General features: G+C 42.7%; 1 protein-coding gene across 1 annotated transcript in view; it reads left to right on the top strand.

Moving 5' to 3' along the window:
- The window catches only part of LOC139113190 (beta-1,4-glucuronyltransferase 1), a 29,064-nt gene that overhangs the window by 3,789 nt on the left and 6,642 nt on the right, over window positions 1-18,633 (top strand). The window contains exon 2 of the mRNA XM_070674149.1: window positions 17,760-18,383. Coding sequence (XP_070530250.1) covers window positions 18,018-18,383 — 366 coding nt within the window. The 5' untranslated portion in view covers window positions 17,760-18,017. The remainder of the gene's footprint in view (window positions 1-17,759; window positions 18,384-18,633) is intronic.

Below are 18,633 nucleotides of genomic sequence, written 5' to 3'. Positions count from 1 at the left end.
TAAAGGAAGCTCTCCAGTCCCCCCTCGTTAATTGTGAATTGACTCCTAAAACTTAAACTTCATTTGAAACTTCACTCGAGACTTACTCCCGCGGAGGTAGAAGTTTAACGGTGAAAATAGGAAACTCGCTACTAATGGTGAATTCCCGCGCGATCCCTCCTCCCCGTGAAGAAAACGTCTCGGGCCTTTGTTTCGGCGAACTTTTTAATCACATACTTTCACATTTTGTGTTTGTTTTATTAAAGACGAAAAACTGATACGAAACTCTGTACGAAGGAAATGGAACAAATTAGAAAAGTTACGCGAAACATACGTGGGTCACTTTTTAAAGGGCGCGTTGAAATTGTTTGAAATGCCCGAAATTGGCGTTGAGTATTCCATTCGGCGGGTAGCCTTTTTTAGGTTTATACGTTCTGTAAAAGGTTAAAACGTAGAAAGAGAGACTTATGTATATTTTTAGCGACTTATCGCTGCTCTTTTTATTTTAGAATATATCTCGCTTTTAATTTTATTCTTAATCTTCCACGTCTTGACGACTTCAAATGCAAGATCCGATAGATTTAATGAACATCGTGCAGCCCACGTGTAAACTTAAGATTGTAATGCCGTCTTCCACGCCAAATTGAATGTCCAATTATCGGAATATTTCTATCGTTGATCGCTAATCCGATACCGTTAATTATCAGTTTAATTATTAAACTAATCCGTTTAGTATATTATTTTATTATCGCAAAGATAAACATTCATTGATAAAGACCATGGAATAAGAAATTAATCACAAGTTTTTTGGTACTTTATTTGATGAAATAATATACCTTGTTGTTATCGTAAGATATGTTAGATTAATATTTATTAATTACGATCGCGGTAGCTGTATGTGATATCTAAACGGTTGTTAAATCGCCACGTTTTCTTGCAATTAATTACGCTTTGTGCAAACATTTATAACATACTTTCTGTATTAAACTGCGTTTTTTTTTTTTTTTTTCCTCCGAAAAGAAGATATAGCACTCAATAATAAGAGAAATAGCATTGCGATTTCTCGGAACTTTGATTAGAATTAAATTATTAAATTCTTTTTGTTACTTGAAGGTTGTTAAGCGGCATAAAACTTGAAAGATCAATAAAAGATTATGAATCATTAAATAAAAATTCATTGGCTACTACTTGAATTAGCGCGTCAACACGTGCAACGCGGCTAACAGTTGCTAATTCCTGTTGATGTGCTATCTTTCGATAATGAATCCTTCGATTCAAGAAAATGCTTTAGTCATAATCGTACTCGGCGGAGTGACTCACAATGGTCCCATCTTTTCTTCAATCGGGATTTTCAAACAATAAAATTTTTTTTTATTGTTTTTCTCTCTCTCTCTCTCTTTCTCTTTCTCTTTCTCTCCTTTCTTTCTTTTGCTTCCGCCGACGATCCGATGCGATCTGTAAATATACACTTTATTTCCATTCGCATACGGTGGTAACACAATCACATTGTCGTTCGCGTTTTGCAGCGGTATCGTAGTATTACATCGTTATTTATTCGTCGCGCTTCACATTGCGGCGAAAATGCATTATCCGCGTGCACACAAAGGGCGGGCCTCGTGCTGCTTCTCCGCTTTTATTTTTATTTATTTGTATGCGGAACGGCGAGTCACATCCCGGGGGAGTTAATCATTTCCGTTTTTAATTTCCTGCCGGTGGGTTTGTACAGAATCGTGTGTTTCAAATGCAAAGCCGCACTTCGCTCGGCGTGCTTCTTGTATAACACAGAATTCATATGTCATCGGTGAATTGCCGCGAGAGGGGAAAAAAAAAAGTTTGGCTCAATCGCGCGCATTCAAAACGAGACGTGATTTATCTATTTACAACAATTTACGTAATAAAATCGGACATTGCTTAATCTGATCTCCATAAAACGATAAGAATGATACAACCGGTCGTTTTGAATCAAAAGTACAAAATATAAAAATGCAGAGAAATAAAATTCGCGTCAGTAAAAAAAAAGAAAAAAAATATATAAAGCAGCGAGGAGAGAAAGAAATTCATCAATCACAACGTTAGGATAATTCTGTTGGGACAGGATAAAAGATGGATAAGACGGACAAAAGGTCTCGTGTATGTTAATAAGAAATCACTCTTTGGGTGGGTCGTTATGTTTGATAAAAGGGCCGAGTAACCCCGTTGGTACACAACGTCGTGTACTAAGTTAAGGTGACCGCCAGTAGTCGCAAAGCAGGAAATCGATCGGTCCGCCTCTTCAACCTGTTTTGCCCCCGACTTGATTCCTGGCAATGATATCATCCGTCCAAAATTTAATTGCATTTCCTCTGATCGCTGGCCACTATCCAAATGAGCGTTACATCGGACCGATTTCACCGCGAGAAAAAAAAAATAAATAAATAATTAACGTCGCCATTTGTCGACCAGATACCGGGACGAAGCCGCTTCGATCGAGCTCTTTCACCGACAGTATTACTCGTTTATAATGAGAGTACTGAGAGAGAAAAGTAATAAAAATATGTAGAGAAACTCTTTTAAAAATTGCATTAATTTCTTCTTTATTTTATTCTTAAATATTACAATATTTCGCGTGCAACTACTTTCGTAATTACGTTACAAGTGAAAGTAATCAAAATAATTACTGTCAGATGCGATAAAAAACGCGATGAGATCTTCCGGATATATTCGCAAATTAGCGAGAATAAAGAACGGTGCTTCCCATTTCCGTCTTTTCTTTTCTTTTTTTTTTCGTTTTTATATATAAGTTCGTCGCGTGCCAAGCAAAAGACGAGTAGGTGGATCGCAAACCGAGGTCGAGGTAAAAACGAGGACGAGAGCGTTGACTCGCGATGTGACGGACATAAATCGCGGATTCTCAATTAACCCTCTAGCACTCGACGAAACCCGCGTGTCGCGGCCATGCACGAAGAAAGAGACGCGATGGTTTCGAACGAATCGCAGTGGATGTTATCGATTCGAAGTGCCCGGCAAAGTGCTTCTCCCGAGCGCGAGACATGCGGGCTTCGAGTTTAATGGTACGGGACGCGAGCTCGGAATAAAATTCAATCGGAAACCATGGGAAGCATCTAAGGGGCTTTGTTGCGCCAAATCCGCGGCGCGATCCGAAATCGAATTCGGGTTAATCGGGTACAGGCGTTCGAAGTTGGCTCTGCGGATTTAAGAGAGCCGACGCGGTAAAGGGGTTTACGCTAACAAGATGTCGATTAACGACGATCATACGGATCGCGGCCGACGACAGTCGAGGTCAAGTCCCCCCTGGGCGATTGCAGAAGCCGGTCGATAAGACTTAACACCTGCACCCAAGCGGGCGCAATCGTCGGCCGCGATAATCATAACAGTCCGCTGCCAAAATCCCCGGATCGATCGCCCTCCTTGCACCAATTTTAAATTTATGCGGAGCCAACACGAGCGGCTGCAAAACACAGCTACCTGGCCAACTGCTGCTTACGTCCGAGCGATTCAATGAAATATATTTCGAGTCCAGTCCCGCCTTAAGCGATAATAAAATTAAATTAAACACGCCCACGAGACATATAATATATATACTTTCGCTTATAATTAATTAATTTAGAAACGTACGTGACAGTAATATTTTTAAAACTGTTATCATGTTTAGAAAGTGCCCTTTCTTTAAGTTTACAAAAAGGTATTGAAATTAAATTCCTGGCGCGATAAAAGTTCCGAGACTCTTAACGTAAGGACCTTTCACGTTTGACAGTGCGCTAACATCTGACTAGTATCAAGTAAAATGTTTATCAAACGGTTTCACGTAGCGAACGTGATTATTTTGTCGTCGAGGCGGAGGGCGTACGGTAAAGCGAGGCTATAGTAAGCAAACCACCCTACCGTGCCCAGTTGTCTTAGCCGGGACTTAAATATTTATCCGTCTTATCTGGCGGGAGTGCACTTAGGTGCGCGCGAGTCGCATGCATATTCCAGTTAGGATGATGACGCAGAGGTCGCGCGACATCCTCGAAACGGCCTTGAAGAGTGCGCTCGTGACGAGAACGATCGTGAGGTGAAAGCTCTCCGGTCGGCCTTCCGACTGGAAGTCGCACGCACTTGATGACGGCGACGATCGCCGTCCGATTCTTTTCAGGGACGTCGTTATCTCCCGCGAAGAGAACGCAGAAGAGGCACGATCGATCAGATTTCGAAAGGCGGACGGCGGAATTGAGAAACCGGAGCATCGGGTTTCGTAGTCTTGCGAGAAGCTCCAATCGACGCGTATATTATATCCGAAGCGCCCTACCCTCGGTAGCATCGAATTTCCATAGTTATTCCGATAAACTTTAGTTGTCCCTCGAGGAGTACACGTGTGTGGACATATCGCTTAATATGATTAATTAATTTAATGAATAATTCTTTTTAATTTTTTTTTTTATCGTAAATTTTTTCTATCGCAACAAATGGCTGTAGAGTCTGGCCTAAGCTGTCGCGTAGAAAAATTTGGTAGGCTTGAATCGTCGCTGCCTCACAGAATGCAAGATGACGCAAGAATTACGCCACAATTGATCAGAAACGATCGAGGTTGGTGTCGTTGCATCACCACTTACAGCTAATGACTTCGTGGTTTTTGCGCTCGATCATCCGGCTGTCTCCCTCGCAGATAATCCGTCTTAATCAACCAATCGGGCTCTTAAGTATTATCGCAACGTTCTTCTTATAATATCACGAAATTCCCACGAATAATCGAAGATGAAAATAACTTAATAATATATATTATGCATGACATAATTTACCGCGGCTGAGCTCCGTGTAAGAGCATCAATTTTTAAACATATAATCGTGTTTCGATCCCCCCTTGAACGCCTCGCTTTCGCGCCGCGCTTTTAGCAGAACTGCAGAATAAAGATTGCACTTTCGATTCAATACGGAAGAAAATTAAGAAAAGAAATAATATAAATCTCGCTCTCGCGCCCTTCAATTGGAATTCGTTTAACTCTCGCGTTAGTGAATTTCAATCGACCAAACTCGCCGAACAATCGGTTGGAAACGCGCGACCTTTCTAACATTAGCACGCCTGTCGCGTAAGACATCGCCGTGAAAGTTTGAGCAGACTTTCGTCGGCCGCGGCGACTGTGTCAGCGATCGAAAGTAAAATCGGAGCGACTGTCGCATCTCGATGTGCACCGGGAAGATCTTGCATAACGCGGTTTGTAGATCAGCGCTCCCTAAGAGTTTTACGGAATAAGACAATTTTAATAAACGGAGAAGAGCAATATTTAACTGGAGAAAAACGCTGCTGCGCATTACGCAATCATTAAATCACTAAGTAAAATTAAATACATCTTGTAAACATTTTCTTTGCGTGGCATTGTGTATTTTTGAAAGCCTGAAATTTGTACGGTTATGCAAGCGAGACGTTTAAAGTGGGAATTATTTTCATTCGGAGATGCCAATGCAAATAATCGAATGAACATAGTTTGCACATTATCTTGAAGCATTCTCGAGGCCGTCGTCGAAGAAATTCGATAGTTCGGATGAGCGTGCGTTATCCCAAGATCGCGATCGAGAGACGCGAGAACGGATAAGCATCTCGGGGACTTAAGAAGAATGAGACGTGAAAGTATTCGCCGAACTGCTGCACTCCGCGAGAATTTTACGAGGATCGAGATGCTTCGATCGAGCTATGTGTATATCGCGACCTCGGGAAGCGGGTTAACTTTTACAGTCCTTAAAAAACGGATAGAAGAGAGGAAACGGTAAAATGCAGCCACGTTGTTTCATACGTGATAATTATACGTGACATTAATAAAGAGAATAATAAAGTGCTTTATGATACACGAGAAAATGAAATAAAAAAATTTTACAGCGCATATAATTATAACTATGGATACAAAAGAAACCGAGAAATATAACGTGTTAGTAATACAACGCGCACTCCCGACGTAAAAGCTCGTTGAAAAAAAATTGCTAAATATTTTCACGCTTTATTTATGCCGCGAGATACTGTCATCTTTTTATGCAATTCAATTTTACGAAGTTATTGTCTTTTTTTCTTTTTTTTGTTTTGGTTGATTAAGATTAAGTATTTAAACGCGATTGAAATATCAAATCACGATAGACTTGCCAAATCGAGTTATTACGGCGAAATTCGTACTTACAAAGTTCTCTAATAAGATTATCCGATAAAAGGACCCCGATCTTTCTTTCAGCTCTCGCGAGAAAACGGCGATTTCCCCCCTTCGATTACACAAAGGTTAATTCGCGAGGGATAATACGTTTCTAAGGGTGGGCAGGGGTGAGCGACCGGTCAGAGTGCTTCTTGGCTTGAGAGCATACATCACAAGGACGCGCAAAGACGCCGCAATCGATATCCACTGCGAGATAGCACAGGCTAGAAATGCCTGTGCAATATTTATTTGCGATATTAATTACGAACAATAACCGGCGAAATCTTTCGACTTTTCTATAATACGGTCGAGAGGCGCAATGGATTTTTCAGTAGACTTGCAAGCAATTTCACGAAACCAGATTCTCCTCCAGTCATGGGCGCAAATACATTCGACCTGACTCATCTTGAATCTTTTACTTTTTTTCCTTTTTTTTTTATCCTTCTTCCATCATAATCGGAGAACCGGTTGTCGACAATTAATGACTGGTAATCAGCTGAAAATCGTTTTCTTGTCTATTAACTTCGACTTTTTCTGCGGACTATAAGCGCGATTTGCACTCGCCGTTGAGTTATTTAAAAGAGAGAATTGCTTTTAATAATTTCTTTGTGGGATAAGCGAATATGCAATTGAGCACAAACATATAAGTATGAACATTTTATTAGCCGTTTCGCCGGCACCTTGACCTAACAGATGTTCGTAGAAATGACACGTATGCTAATAGATGACTACAACAGTCGATACGAGTTTACGTAAAAAGAAAGTATGCCGCGTCAGTGAAGAGTATTTTTTTTATCCACCGGTTTTTTTTTTTTCTTTCTACATTATTCATAATGGTATTCGATGACGTTCGTAATCGCTGATAAGCGATTTTTATGGCGCTGTTAGATAAATTCGCGTGGAAATAAAAAATTCAATTCCAGCTATACCGTGTATCAGTTATTATTAATTTCGTGATTGTACATATTAAATTTATTCAATAAAAATGATTAGTAATGAAACAATCTGATAAAAAGTAGATTATATCTACGACACAGTGAAATCGTCGTCGCGAGTATCTCGATAAAAATCTCCGTTTCCGTATTCCGAGATATTCGTTAAAATCAAGTTGAATATACATATAAATAAAAATAGCTCGTCCTCGTATTCGCGAAGAGGCGCTCGTTTAAATCGATACAAATGGTTAAGTAAAAGGATTCCCGTTTCGCAAATTCGAAGGTAAATTTGTCGCGATATACTCGCGCAGAGGAATTCGTTATTCGCGCAAAAACGAAGAAAAAAATGAGAAGGGAGTTGAACAGGCACCGAGCACAAAAACGACGCGCGTTAACCGCGACGCATAAATGTCGTGCCGCTAAATGTGCCGTCGCGGTTGAGCAGGTTTAAGGAAACAATGAACAATTCTCACGACTCCGTTCGTCTCTTGCTTCCACGTTCGTGTCTACACAAACGGATTTGCGATTCGTCGTTGCTATTGTGAATTCGCGCTTCTGCGGCTGCGAATCGTTCTTTCGTGACTGTCTATAAGTATCCAGCGAAGTTTAATCGTAATATCACTATGAAATTTATTTCAGAATAAACACTCCTCCATATCTGTACTGTCAGTTTTATCTGGGCTGCACGTAGGCGTATTACACGATATTGTAATTTCCAGAAGTTTGCGACGCTCGCATTTGCATTCACTATTTGCACGTGATAAAATAGCTCGTTTAAAAGTTGCAGCTAGTACAAAGTCCTGAGAGTAAAATGTAACGAAAGAATCTATCAGTTTTCAACATGTCGCCGAGTTGGCATTAGAAATTTCGCAGCAGTAGCAAATAGAAATCGATGCGTTCGGGCAAAAGGAAAGTTTCGAGACTTGGAAAAAAAAAAAAAAGAACATTCCGGGGAAGGTCTGAAAGGAAGATTCACCTTAACGGGGTTATGTCTTTCCAACGAAACTCTTGCCGGGCGGAAACCATTCTTTGCGAGGAAAGAATCTTAAAAAGCGAACAGTACTGACAAGCGAAAAATTGAAATATGTACGTAAAGTTTTTTATACTTTTTTTTTTGTCGAGATATTTTGCCATTTTGTGCATGCAATACCACGTAATCGCAAATGATTTGCTCAACGCTGATGTATATACGGCACGTATGACTTCTAGATAAGGAAGGATTTGCAAATGTCAGCCGTATATATCTATGCAAAAAAAAAAAAAAAAAAAACAAAAAGAAAAACTGTTTGTCGAAAGCTGGAAAAATACGAAATGCAAAGCGAGAAAGATAAGTATGTTAAAGCCCGTTATATTGTTCGCAGCCTTGAGATGATTTTCTTGAGCAGCGTTTACCGTTAAAAGGCGCACGACCGGAGACGCGTGCCGCCTTTAAAGTCAGGAAGTCATGCCGATGTAATACGATCGCCGAATATGAGCCTTTCTATCAAGAGTGATTTACACGTTTAGCGTTGAATGAGCGACACGGGCGTTCGATAGTAAGTGGATCGTTAAAACACACCGGGACACGTGGCCCAAGAACCAAGCAGGTGCATTAGCGTTTAAGCTTTTGAGCTATTGAAGTTTGCCTCCTTGGAATTCTAATTTCACTCGGTATTAGTGGATCTATTTTGAAGAAGACGAGTACCGCGAAAATGGTTTTGAAGCGAAGGTCTTAAAGGGAATTTAAAGAGAACTTACAATTGGTACACGAAAATATCTCGACATCAAAATCAGTCGGGGTCGCGAGCTCAACATTTCTACAGATAACGATCAACTATCGGATGTTAGAAATATCTCTATGCGAAAGAGCATTAGAGTCACGATTGAATGTAAAAGAATTAACGCAGTTTCCAAATTCCATAGGATGATTTTAGGAAAAGTCGCGAAAATGTAATTAATTTATGCTGATATCTAGTTCGATGCTCATCATATTTGCGGTGAAATAATTGTTATAATATCACGGAATTATTTATGTTAAATGAAATACAGTCCGAATAATTTTGATCTGTAAAAACAGCACGACGGACAAAATATTCCTCTTCGCTCGCGAGGGAAAGTGGCGAGTTCGCGGGTTTTCGAGCGCCGCGGAGATATCGAGCGTAACTGATACCGGATTGCTGTCGCTTTGCGAGCCGGTGATCGGGTACGCGGCCCACATTCCGGATTGAGAGAAGTCGCGTGGAAGATCGCGCGATCGAGAAACCGTGAACTTGCACGTTAGAATTCGCATCCCCGCCGCGGGGAAAACGCCTCGACCGCGACGGTGACGACGGCAACGAACCGCGACGACGACGACGACGACGACGACGGTGAATGCGCTAGCGACTCAAGGCTGTCGCGACGAACTTTCCGCCGAACCGGTTTCCAAGCCGCAGCATTAGACATACGTGACTTTTCACCGTGAGTCCACAAACGTGAACTTCCGCGAGGCTGGACCACAGCTTTCGCGAGCTCGACGCGACACTCGAATTCACCTAAGCAGACGAGGAAAAAAGAAAAACCGTCCTGAACCTGTAATTCGTACGGTAATCGAATCAAAGAAACGTTTAATATTCGTAACATGTTAATACACATTGATAAAATTGCGTCGTGTATTCAGCATATTATTACGTTTGCAAAATAATATATATATATTTTTTTTTATATAAGAAAAATGAACTTTATATTATCGCTCTGATAATATAAAATCTACGTAAGGTGTATAAATAGAATTTTTTTTTCGATACTCAACGTAGATATTCCGTGATCACGAACATTTCCTCGAGAATTTTCCCTTCAGTTTTCCTTCGCGTCTTCTATTTTCCCTCTCGCCGTGCAACGCAAATAAAGGTGTGCTCTGTGCAAACGGGTGCGTGACTCGTTCCGTCAATTTCGTGATTAAGGGGAGCGCTAAGTATCGCGCGCCCTAGATTTTTTAATTAAAGGGGCGTGACCCGCGCCTTGCCGCGGTGGCACTGCATTTACGTGATCGTTCACGACGATTCAGTGCGGGTGGCTACGTTTCTCGTTACCGATGTGTTTACCGCATCCCAGCGATCGGGAGAGCTGTCGTAATTAACGCAGCGATCCCGCGCGTGCACGTCCCATGTCCGACGATTTATTGCCGTAATTTTGAAATGGTAAACGAGACCGCGAATGCGACAAGCGGTTACGCAAGTTGTGCACTTCATTAACAATAGTGCTTCGCCGTGTTAGCGTCGATTTATGCGCGCTCGAGAACGGCGGGCGCGATTTCGCGTGAAAATCTCGGCGTTCGGGGCGAGATCTTGTCGCCGTGACGAGGTGAATGGCGAGGACTCTCGCACAATAGCAAGTGCATTTATTTCGTCACACTTTTGTGTTTTTACGATACAATGGATTATACTGAAAAGTTATATGCAGCTTATTATATAAATTTGTCCATTGTTCATTTCGTTATTACGTTGCGTTAATCGAATTATATATATATGACATTTATCAGGCCGAGTCGAATTTATCAACGTCAGCACGTAGCATCGTCATCTCGCTCGCGTATCGAACCTGTATGGGTGAAAAAGTGGAGAGAGAAAAAAAAAAGAAGAAAATAATTGCCGTTAATTTCTTGAAGGTGAAAAAAAGGGAGGTGCGGGAAAAATGAGAGGCTTTTTGCCGCTACGACAGCCGCGAAGGCGAGCGCGATTCAGAAGCCGGAAAGTGCGATCGAACGCGCGCAAGAAAAACGTCATAAGAAAAAAAGATCAGATTATTACACCAGATCAGAAGGCGGAAAACCAGATTACCTTGAGAAGCCGGCGTAAAGCTGGCACCTAAATATAACGCCGTACTCGGCACGCGTGTATAGGCGTTACCTTACTTACGCGCGGCGACGAGGAATTGATTGATGATACTACTTCGCGTCTACGCGAAAACACGATGTCTCGAATCACTCGCATTAGCGCCGTTCTTCTTTATTTTGCTAAATTCCATGTAACGTTATGGCTGCTCGCATTTTTTATTTTTTTTTATTTTACCTATTTCACGATCTTCTAGTGCACGATTGTTAAACAACGATAAGATAAAAACCCTGAAAATTCTTGAATATTAGTAACAACTCAGACGGGTCGTCGTTTCAGATCCCTTCGATAACGCCGGAAGTGGTGCTCCAGAAAAAATTACCGGCATCCTAATTTCATGAAAGAGTGAGTTGTTTTTTTTTTTTTTTTTAACATTAATGAGTCTGCCCGATCTTCTCTCGATTGACCGCTCGATTTCCCGCGGGGGAGAGGAATCTTCTTATCTCTCTTCGGAAGAGTGATAACCCTGTTGAATGCACTCATTAAAAGCACGGAAACGCTCGGATGCGATACGTCTCGAGGAGGAGCAGCCTTATTACGAGCACGAAAGCCGATCGATCTTCGACGCCGTGGATCGAACTGTGCTTAAGAGCCCGCGAACGCGCGTCCGGTCATGCGCTCGTAACGAGTCGCACATCATTGCGGAATTATCGCGGAATTATCGCGGATCGGTACGTGACGGTACCGGGAATACGTGCCCGCGCAGTTTGCCGCTGTTTCGCCATTAACGTCGATCTCGCTCGCGGTAGATATGCACGTGAACGCTAATAACAGGCGGTCTATCAATTCACGCTCTGTTCTGACTCGCGAACTCGATCCGGCCACTTCGAATTAAAATCTGGCTCTGCAAATTGCTCGCGTACTGCCACGAAACGATCCAATTTTTGCCCGGCGTCAAATTCGAGCGACTCTTGTTCTCTTGCATGCTTTGTTTAAAATATTTACTCCCAGATCGCTTTTTATGCACAGATAAAGGTTTTTTTTTTTCTTCGTATACATTTCGCGTTATGTCGGTTTATTGCGTCGCTTATCTAGCTATTAAATTAGTATTCGTAATGGTATAAAATGTATTTAAGAAGCCCCTTTAGTTCTCGGACGTTACATGTGGGAATAATTTGTATATATAATTCCACTGAAACTTAATTTGTCGTCATAAGGGGATCGTCGGCGAACGGGAGCACGAAACGCTTTCGTGTCGATGAAAAGCAGATAAAAGGTTTCGTCACGATGAAGTTGACGTGAGAGGCATATTGCAGCGAGATCGGCGCGAGCTTTACTGCGAGTTTATCGCATCAGGGAGATTTATGTGTCGGACACGATAAGTGAACGCGAGCACTGCCTCCCATGAGGTAATTATGAAGAAAACTTATTAGCGCGTTCGCGCAATCCTATTGTAGCCAGAGAAATAACCATTCAGATGTTTCGTAAGTGCTTTATGCCACGATATGATAACTAGCCGTTATGATAACGGCCACTATTAATATAATTCATTTTGTCGCAATCGACTGCCGTTGGCTAAAGTAAAAAAAAAAAAGAAGAAAAAAAAAAGAAAGAAAAAAAAACCAGACATATTTAAATGTCAATAATATGAAAAAAAAATACAAGGTGTTCTAAATGCCACGCTCGGCTGAACTTGGTAATCACTTCTATATTAACACATTCTATAACTAATACCGCTTCCGTGATTCTCGCTTCAGTCCGTTCTTTCGGAGGAAATGACATTTCGATCGTAGGTCTCTTTCGGTACCGCCCGTCCGCGGAGGGGAGCCCTTCGTTTCTTTCATTCAGTTTTACCCGATCGCGCACCGTCCTCGCATCGATCGCCAACCTGCACGTCGCGTGCAGCTGCATCACAGTGTAAATAATTTAGCCGGACTGTCACGCATAAGTGAAGACGCTTGCTACTATCGCGCGCATTGTCACTCCTTATCACGCACCCGTAGACTTAAACCTCGTCTTAATGCGGTCGGCTGCAGCGCGCCGAGAAAATCGTCGCATGGGCTCATCTCGACGCGAGCACGAAGCCTAGCTACCTGTTCACTCGGCCGTGATTCTCGTCACATCGTCGCGTGTTAAATTAAATTAAGTCACGCGGCCGCGAGAGCGACGATTAATCGGTTTCTCTCGATACCTGACGCGCGGGTATCAGTATCGCGATAAATTAACCGCTTTAATTAAATGCCAAAAGATTTACGGATGGAAGAGAGCTCCGGATAACGGCGACGTTTATCGCGACGTGCGATCGTGTTTAATGAAATAGCGACGGACGAGAAGCGAAACGAAGGTGCGTTGTTGTATCCTATTCGCGGCGATCTCATCTTCGCCAATTTCGATTTTACTCGCCTCGGCGTAACGCGAATGCCACGGACTCGTCACGGTCGGTGAACCCGGGGTGCCTAGAGGGTAAGAATGTATTCTCGATGTGATACGCATGATTCATCGGGGTTAATTGCTTATATCGAACAAACACCGCGATGGCGGTGACGGCCGCGAAAATGAAGCAACCTTTTCGAATCGAGGTCGAAAACATTTTTCTTTTTTTTTGTTCTAATCATATCTAATTTAATTTTATGTTTGAATTGTTATTTATTTATTAGTTTCATAAGTAGATACAAATAAATAGATAACAATTAAAAAGAAAAATTAGATTAAATATGATTAGATTCTGAGACGTTTTATTTGTTCTTTTATTTTTTTTTAATTTTTATATCTTTATAATAATAAATGTGGACGTTCGCGCTTAGCTCGGTCTATTTTTTTTTTTTTTTCTGCGGTTTGATTAGACTCGCTCGAACGATCGTAGAAGAATATGTTTGACAAATGTGACGGTAAAATCACCCAATTTCACGTACGTTTTGCGTTATGTATTATACGAATACCGTGCGAAATGACGAGAGAAAATTGATTCACTGTCGCGGTTGATAAATCGAGCCTTTTCTACGTCAAATTTGTGTTTTCGATTGATCGAACGATACAGAAAGATGTTTCAGCCTCCGACGATATTTCAAACGTATCGGGGAATCATTCTAGCTTAACATAAAAATAAATATGTATATATATTTGCTTCTTTTGTTTCAAAATGAAATTCAATACCCGCAAGTGTCTCAACTGTGTCTCTGGAAATTAATGCCATAAATAAAATAAAACTTCGTAACGTGACAATAAATGTTTCGACGGTGAGAGTGCAGTTTACGGCGGTTTGCGCACATCCCGTGCCATTTTCATTTTCGCGAGAAAAGATCGCGTTACGATCTTACGCGCCATAAATTACGAGAAACATAAATTAATAGTCGCCTCGGTGTCGCGCGTGGACATTACGATGCCGGCTAACGTCGCTTCTAGTGTTTATCACGAAGATCGAATGATTCATTTGCCATGTAACTCGCTAATAGTTAAAAATAATTTAATGACAGTTTCATTGTGCGTCGCGCGTTAACAATGGACGCGTGGAAGCTCGCGACAGGCAACACGGCTGAATCACGATTGTGAAAGACCCCTGAGTCGGCGTTTCGCGAAGTACCGTCGCTTTTAAATCTTTTTAAGCCAACTCGTTTATGCAACGCTGATGAAGAGCTACCCGAAGCTCGACTTCTTCCGCTCGCGAAATTTTTTTCTTTTTTTTTTTTAATTCAAGGAAAATACTTCGGGAATATAATAATAATTACGAGAACTCGATTGTGCGCGGCTTGTGAAAAGAAGCGAGTTACTAAATTTGTGAAAACGATGATTGGGGTTATTGAAGTCACACGAGCATTCACTGCCGCACCGCGTTACACCGCAATCGTAAACTATTTCCCGTATATCCGATCACGATAAACTTCTCTAAATACTTGACGTAGTAACAGTGCTTTTAATTAACGAGATTACGTTGGAGCTAATATGCTGGGATACGGTGCGAGAGTCTCGACTGTCTACGAGCTTCGTAGTCACATTGGGCGCACGGTTGGGGATGCTAAGGCAATGATTAACGAGCGCGAATCATTTCGACACCGAGGCACTATCAATTTCGGTCACCGACGCCTACTTCCTGAACGGGCAGGAAGCCCGAACATCCGTTCGCGTGGGCTTTTTGGCATTGCGGGAACGATCGTAGATCGATGACTCGGCTAGAAGAAAATACTAGACAAACGTGCTATATATATTTTTTTTTAACGGATTGCAGGATGTTACTTAACGTTTATTAATCCATCAAAAATTTGCTTTCGCTCGGCGAAGCTTTATTACACTTGCCTGTTGATATTTATAACGTGTGATTTATTATTCATGCGGAATGTAAGCATCTCGTTAATCGGGCAATGCCGTTCGTCATGAGTGGAATCAATATGCAGAAGTCGAGTGGAAAGTAAAATTATAATAGAAATATTTATTGCCAGCGCTCGCTGGGAAATAATTGAATTGAATTAATGCACACTGTTCTTCTCTTGGTGCGATTTTATTTTTCAATACTTCATCTCGTAATACGGTAATGTCGGTTGATTGCTGGGCAGTTCGATGCGACGAGTTCGCCCCGGAGTAACGCGACTATCAGCTGTTGATGTTCACGAGGTTTCAACAAGAAAAGTTCTGACACGCGCCCGCCGGTTCTCAATGTCGAAGCGCCCTGAAAGAATCGAATGTAAATTTCCGCGAGATAACGGCGCGATCCGTTATCGCGAACTTTCCGTTTATAAAGAGCCAGCTTTACGGGAGGATTGCACGACAGGCGGGAAACGGTATGTGCCTACGTTTTAAAAATAGCGATCGTGTTTGCGTTTCCGCGATCAAAGAACTCCTACGCCTGGCCCGTTGATGAGTTTTCTCTCCGCGATCAATGGCGAATGGACGGCCGGCTCTTTGAGAAAAGTCGATAATTAAAAACCACCCACCTCGACGAATGAAATCTGGATTTCGCGACTTTTTTTTCTTATTTTATTTTATTTTATTTTTTTTTTTTCTATCACGATCCGATGTCTTTCAATGGCCATCGCAATCTCCTGCTATTTGATATTGTTACTATATGTATTACTGGTTTGATATTCTGCGTAATTATTAACATATCATCTGCCTAAGTGGTTTTATATCATGGCTATTTTATTTTATTTTTTTATTTTTTTTTTACGACAGGAAATTTTGAAAGAATTTTTTGTCGATTGTGAATGATCACAATTAGCAGGCAACGTGAGCATTCGTATTGACCACGACCATCAAATGGAGCATCGAGCCCTTATCGCGGACGGCGATTCTACATTGGAAATCACTTCTATTCGAGCGTTCTACGCATTGTACGGGAAAAAGTTCGAGCCGCAACGCCATGTATCTCGCGTTAGTATTCGCGTATGACGACGTAAAATTAACAATTAAATGATAAAACAGCGCTAAATGTCGCTATCAGACTTCTTTCTGTGTTTCGTTGCTTTCAAATAAATAAATCACCGCGCTTTATCTAAGGCAGCTAATGTCAACGTTTGGAGCACATGGTAATAACACGTCTTTACGTGCATTTGGCAGGCACAAAGCGCGGGAGGGAACATTTATTACGTGCTTGTGAACTTTTCCAGAGCCGCGCGTGCATTTTGCAAGCAGAAATCGCGCGCACGCTCATCATGCAATTTCCCAATGCCGCCGATAATTCCAGCGTTAAGATTGAATTACGCCCGATTGTTATAACGGTCGAGTGTATCGCATGCCGTAAATTATTCTCCTGGGCACGAAATAATATACTGTTACAATATTTTCCTACCGAAGTGGCTGCAAAACCCTCGCTTTTCATTTAGTAGACCACGCGGCTTTGCCTTGTGTTACTGGGAAGCTGACCCAGTTGTACGGGTATTACTTTTTAATCGAAGTCCCTCTCAGTCAGCGCGCGCGACATCGATCTTCGGACGTTTCTTCTCTCTGCATTTCCTTCGAGTTTATAATTATGTAAAATCGCCAGCGGAAGAAAAGGAGAAAAGTTGGTGAGATTCGGACGAGTGACTCGCGATTTTCTAAGGAGGGAAAAAAAAAAAAGAAAAAAAAAATTGCGAACGAAGCAACTCGCGGCGAGAAGATGCTTCGTTTCTTCCTGCGTGAAAGTCCCCGAATAAATTGTCGGTGACTTGCGAACTCCCATTCGGTGTTCGAGAGGAGGAGTTGACGTAAGATCGGTCACGAAGAGGCGACGACTTCTTATTAGTCGTTCTATCTGTTTTTTCGATAATAACCGTGCCGCTTCTTCTCGATTTCACTTGCTCGTCGAATCTGCGCGCGGTCCCGTTCGACTCAGGAATGCTGCAGTTGCTCAATTTGGACCGCTCGGCCAACTTTGCGTTACGATGGGGACGCCAGGCCCCTGGGGTTGCCGCAAGACTTGGCCGGAGGAGGAAGATGCGAGACCAGGGGGAAAGTCGTCCTCGCCGATGCAGCGCGCGCTATAAACTGGATCGCGAGATAAACGAGATGCGATCCAACGAAAGATATCGCAGCTGTTGCTATTGAAGCGAAATGAAACGGGGCGGGGCGACATGCACCTATTTACAGCGAGACGCTTCGCTGCAGCGTTTGGGCTCCTCGTGGTGGTTGCAATATAAAAATCCTGACGTTTATGTTACGACATAATTTCGTATATACGTTAATTAAACATTATATTTCACGTTCAAGATGTATATGGTAAAAAAAAGGTCTATTCAAATCTCGCTTTTGAAGATTTAAAACGTACAATTGCGGAATAAATAGCACACGTGGCTGCTCGTTTCCTAAGTCTATTGAAATCGCCTAATGAGTGCACGGGACATGCACTCGCGTGCGTACGCTAAGTTACAAAACGACATTCAAAGCGATTTACAGTGGCCTCCGTCGTAATGAAAAACCTTCTCCCATTTCAGGTGCTGCACGCGAGCGAGCTCCGGTCGGCCAGCTTCCGGGAGGCCATGAACAGGTCCTGATCGCCAACCACCAGTCGTGGGCTGCGAAGGGATGGACGCGGCGGGTCGCCGTCAGCGAAGGAATCACAGAGTGACCCGAGTATCGTCGACAGCGCGGGAGATCGTCGGGCAGCATCGTTTTCTCTAAACTTTTCGTTCCTTGGCTCATTCGCGTCTCCTAGTCGCAGTTTCGTCGATCACCGCGATCGGACCTGGAGGATGAGCATCGCAGCCATCGCTCGCAGAAACTGGGCGCTGCGCCTGTCAGTGGTGCTGAACGTGTGCGTGCTGCTGTACGTGTGTGCCCACATCGGCTCGTCCGGACCGTGGATAGAGGAACCGCCGACCAACTGGGCGGCGGCGGCGCCGCTTCAATCAGACACCTACGGCGGCACCTTAAACGACCTGGTCAATGGCACCCAGAAAGGCGCCGCAGCCTCCGCCGCCGCGTCGTCTTCCTCGTCGTCGGCCGCGGTCGTTAGCGCTGGCCGTTCCATCAAGACCAGTCTCGTCACCACGACGCCTCCCAACGGTGCCAAGGACGAGGCCCTCGACAAGCCGCAAGAGCATCCTCGTAATCAGACGGTATTCACTCCTGTTTTCTTTTTCTCTCCTTCCCTCTGATCCCTGTAATCCTTTCGAGCCTGGAGGAGCTTCTGATTTAGATTAATCATTGCGCGCGCGGCTCGTTCTATCTGACGAGTCTTGCGATAATAAAAATAAATATCTATTCAGGAATTAATAGATATCAAGATGTACACATCGTAATTAATTTACCTTAATGATAACAGATAAAGATCATGATTGATTATGCAATGTTAATGAAATATTGTTA

This window comes from Cardiocondyla obscurior, linkage group LG02 (assembly GCF_019399895.1).
Source record: "Cardiocondyla obscurior isolate alpha-2009 linkage group LG02, Cobs3.1, whole genome shotgun sequence".
Classification (NCBI taxonomy): Eukaryota; Metazoa; Arthropoda; class Insecta; order Hymenoptera; family Formicidae; genus Cardiocondyla; species Cardiocondyla obscurior.
Note: the sequence above shows the minus strand (reverse complement) of the source record. Positions and strands in the feature narration are given on the sequence as shown.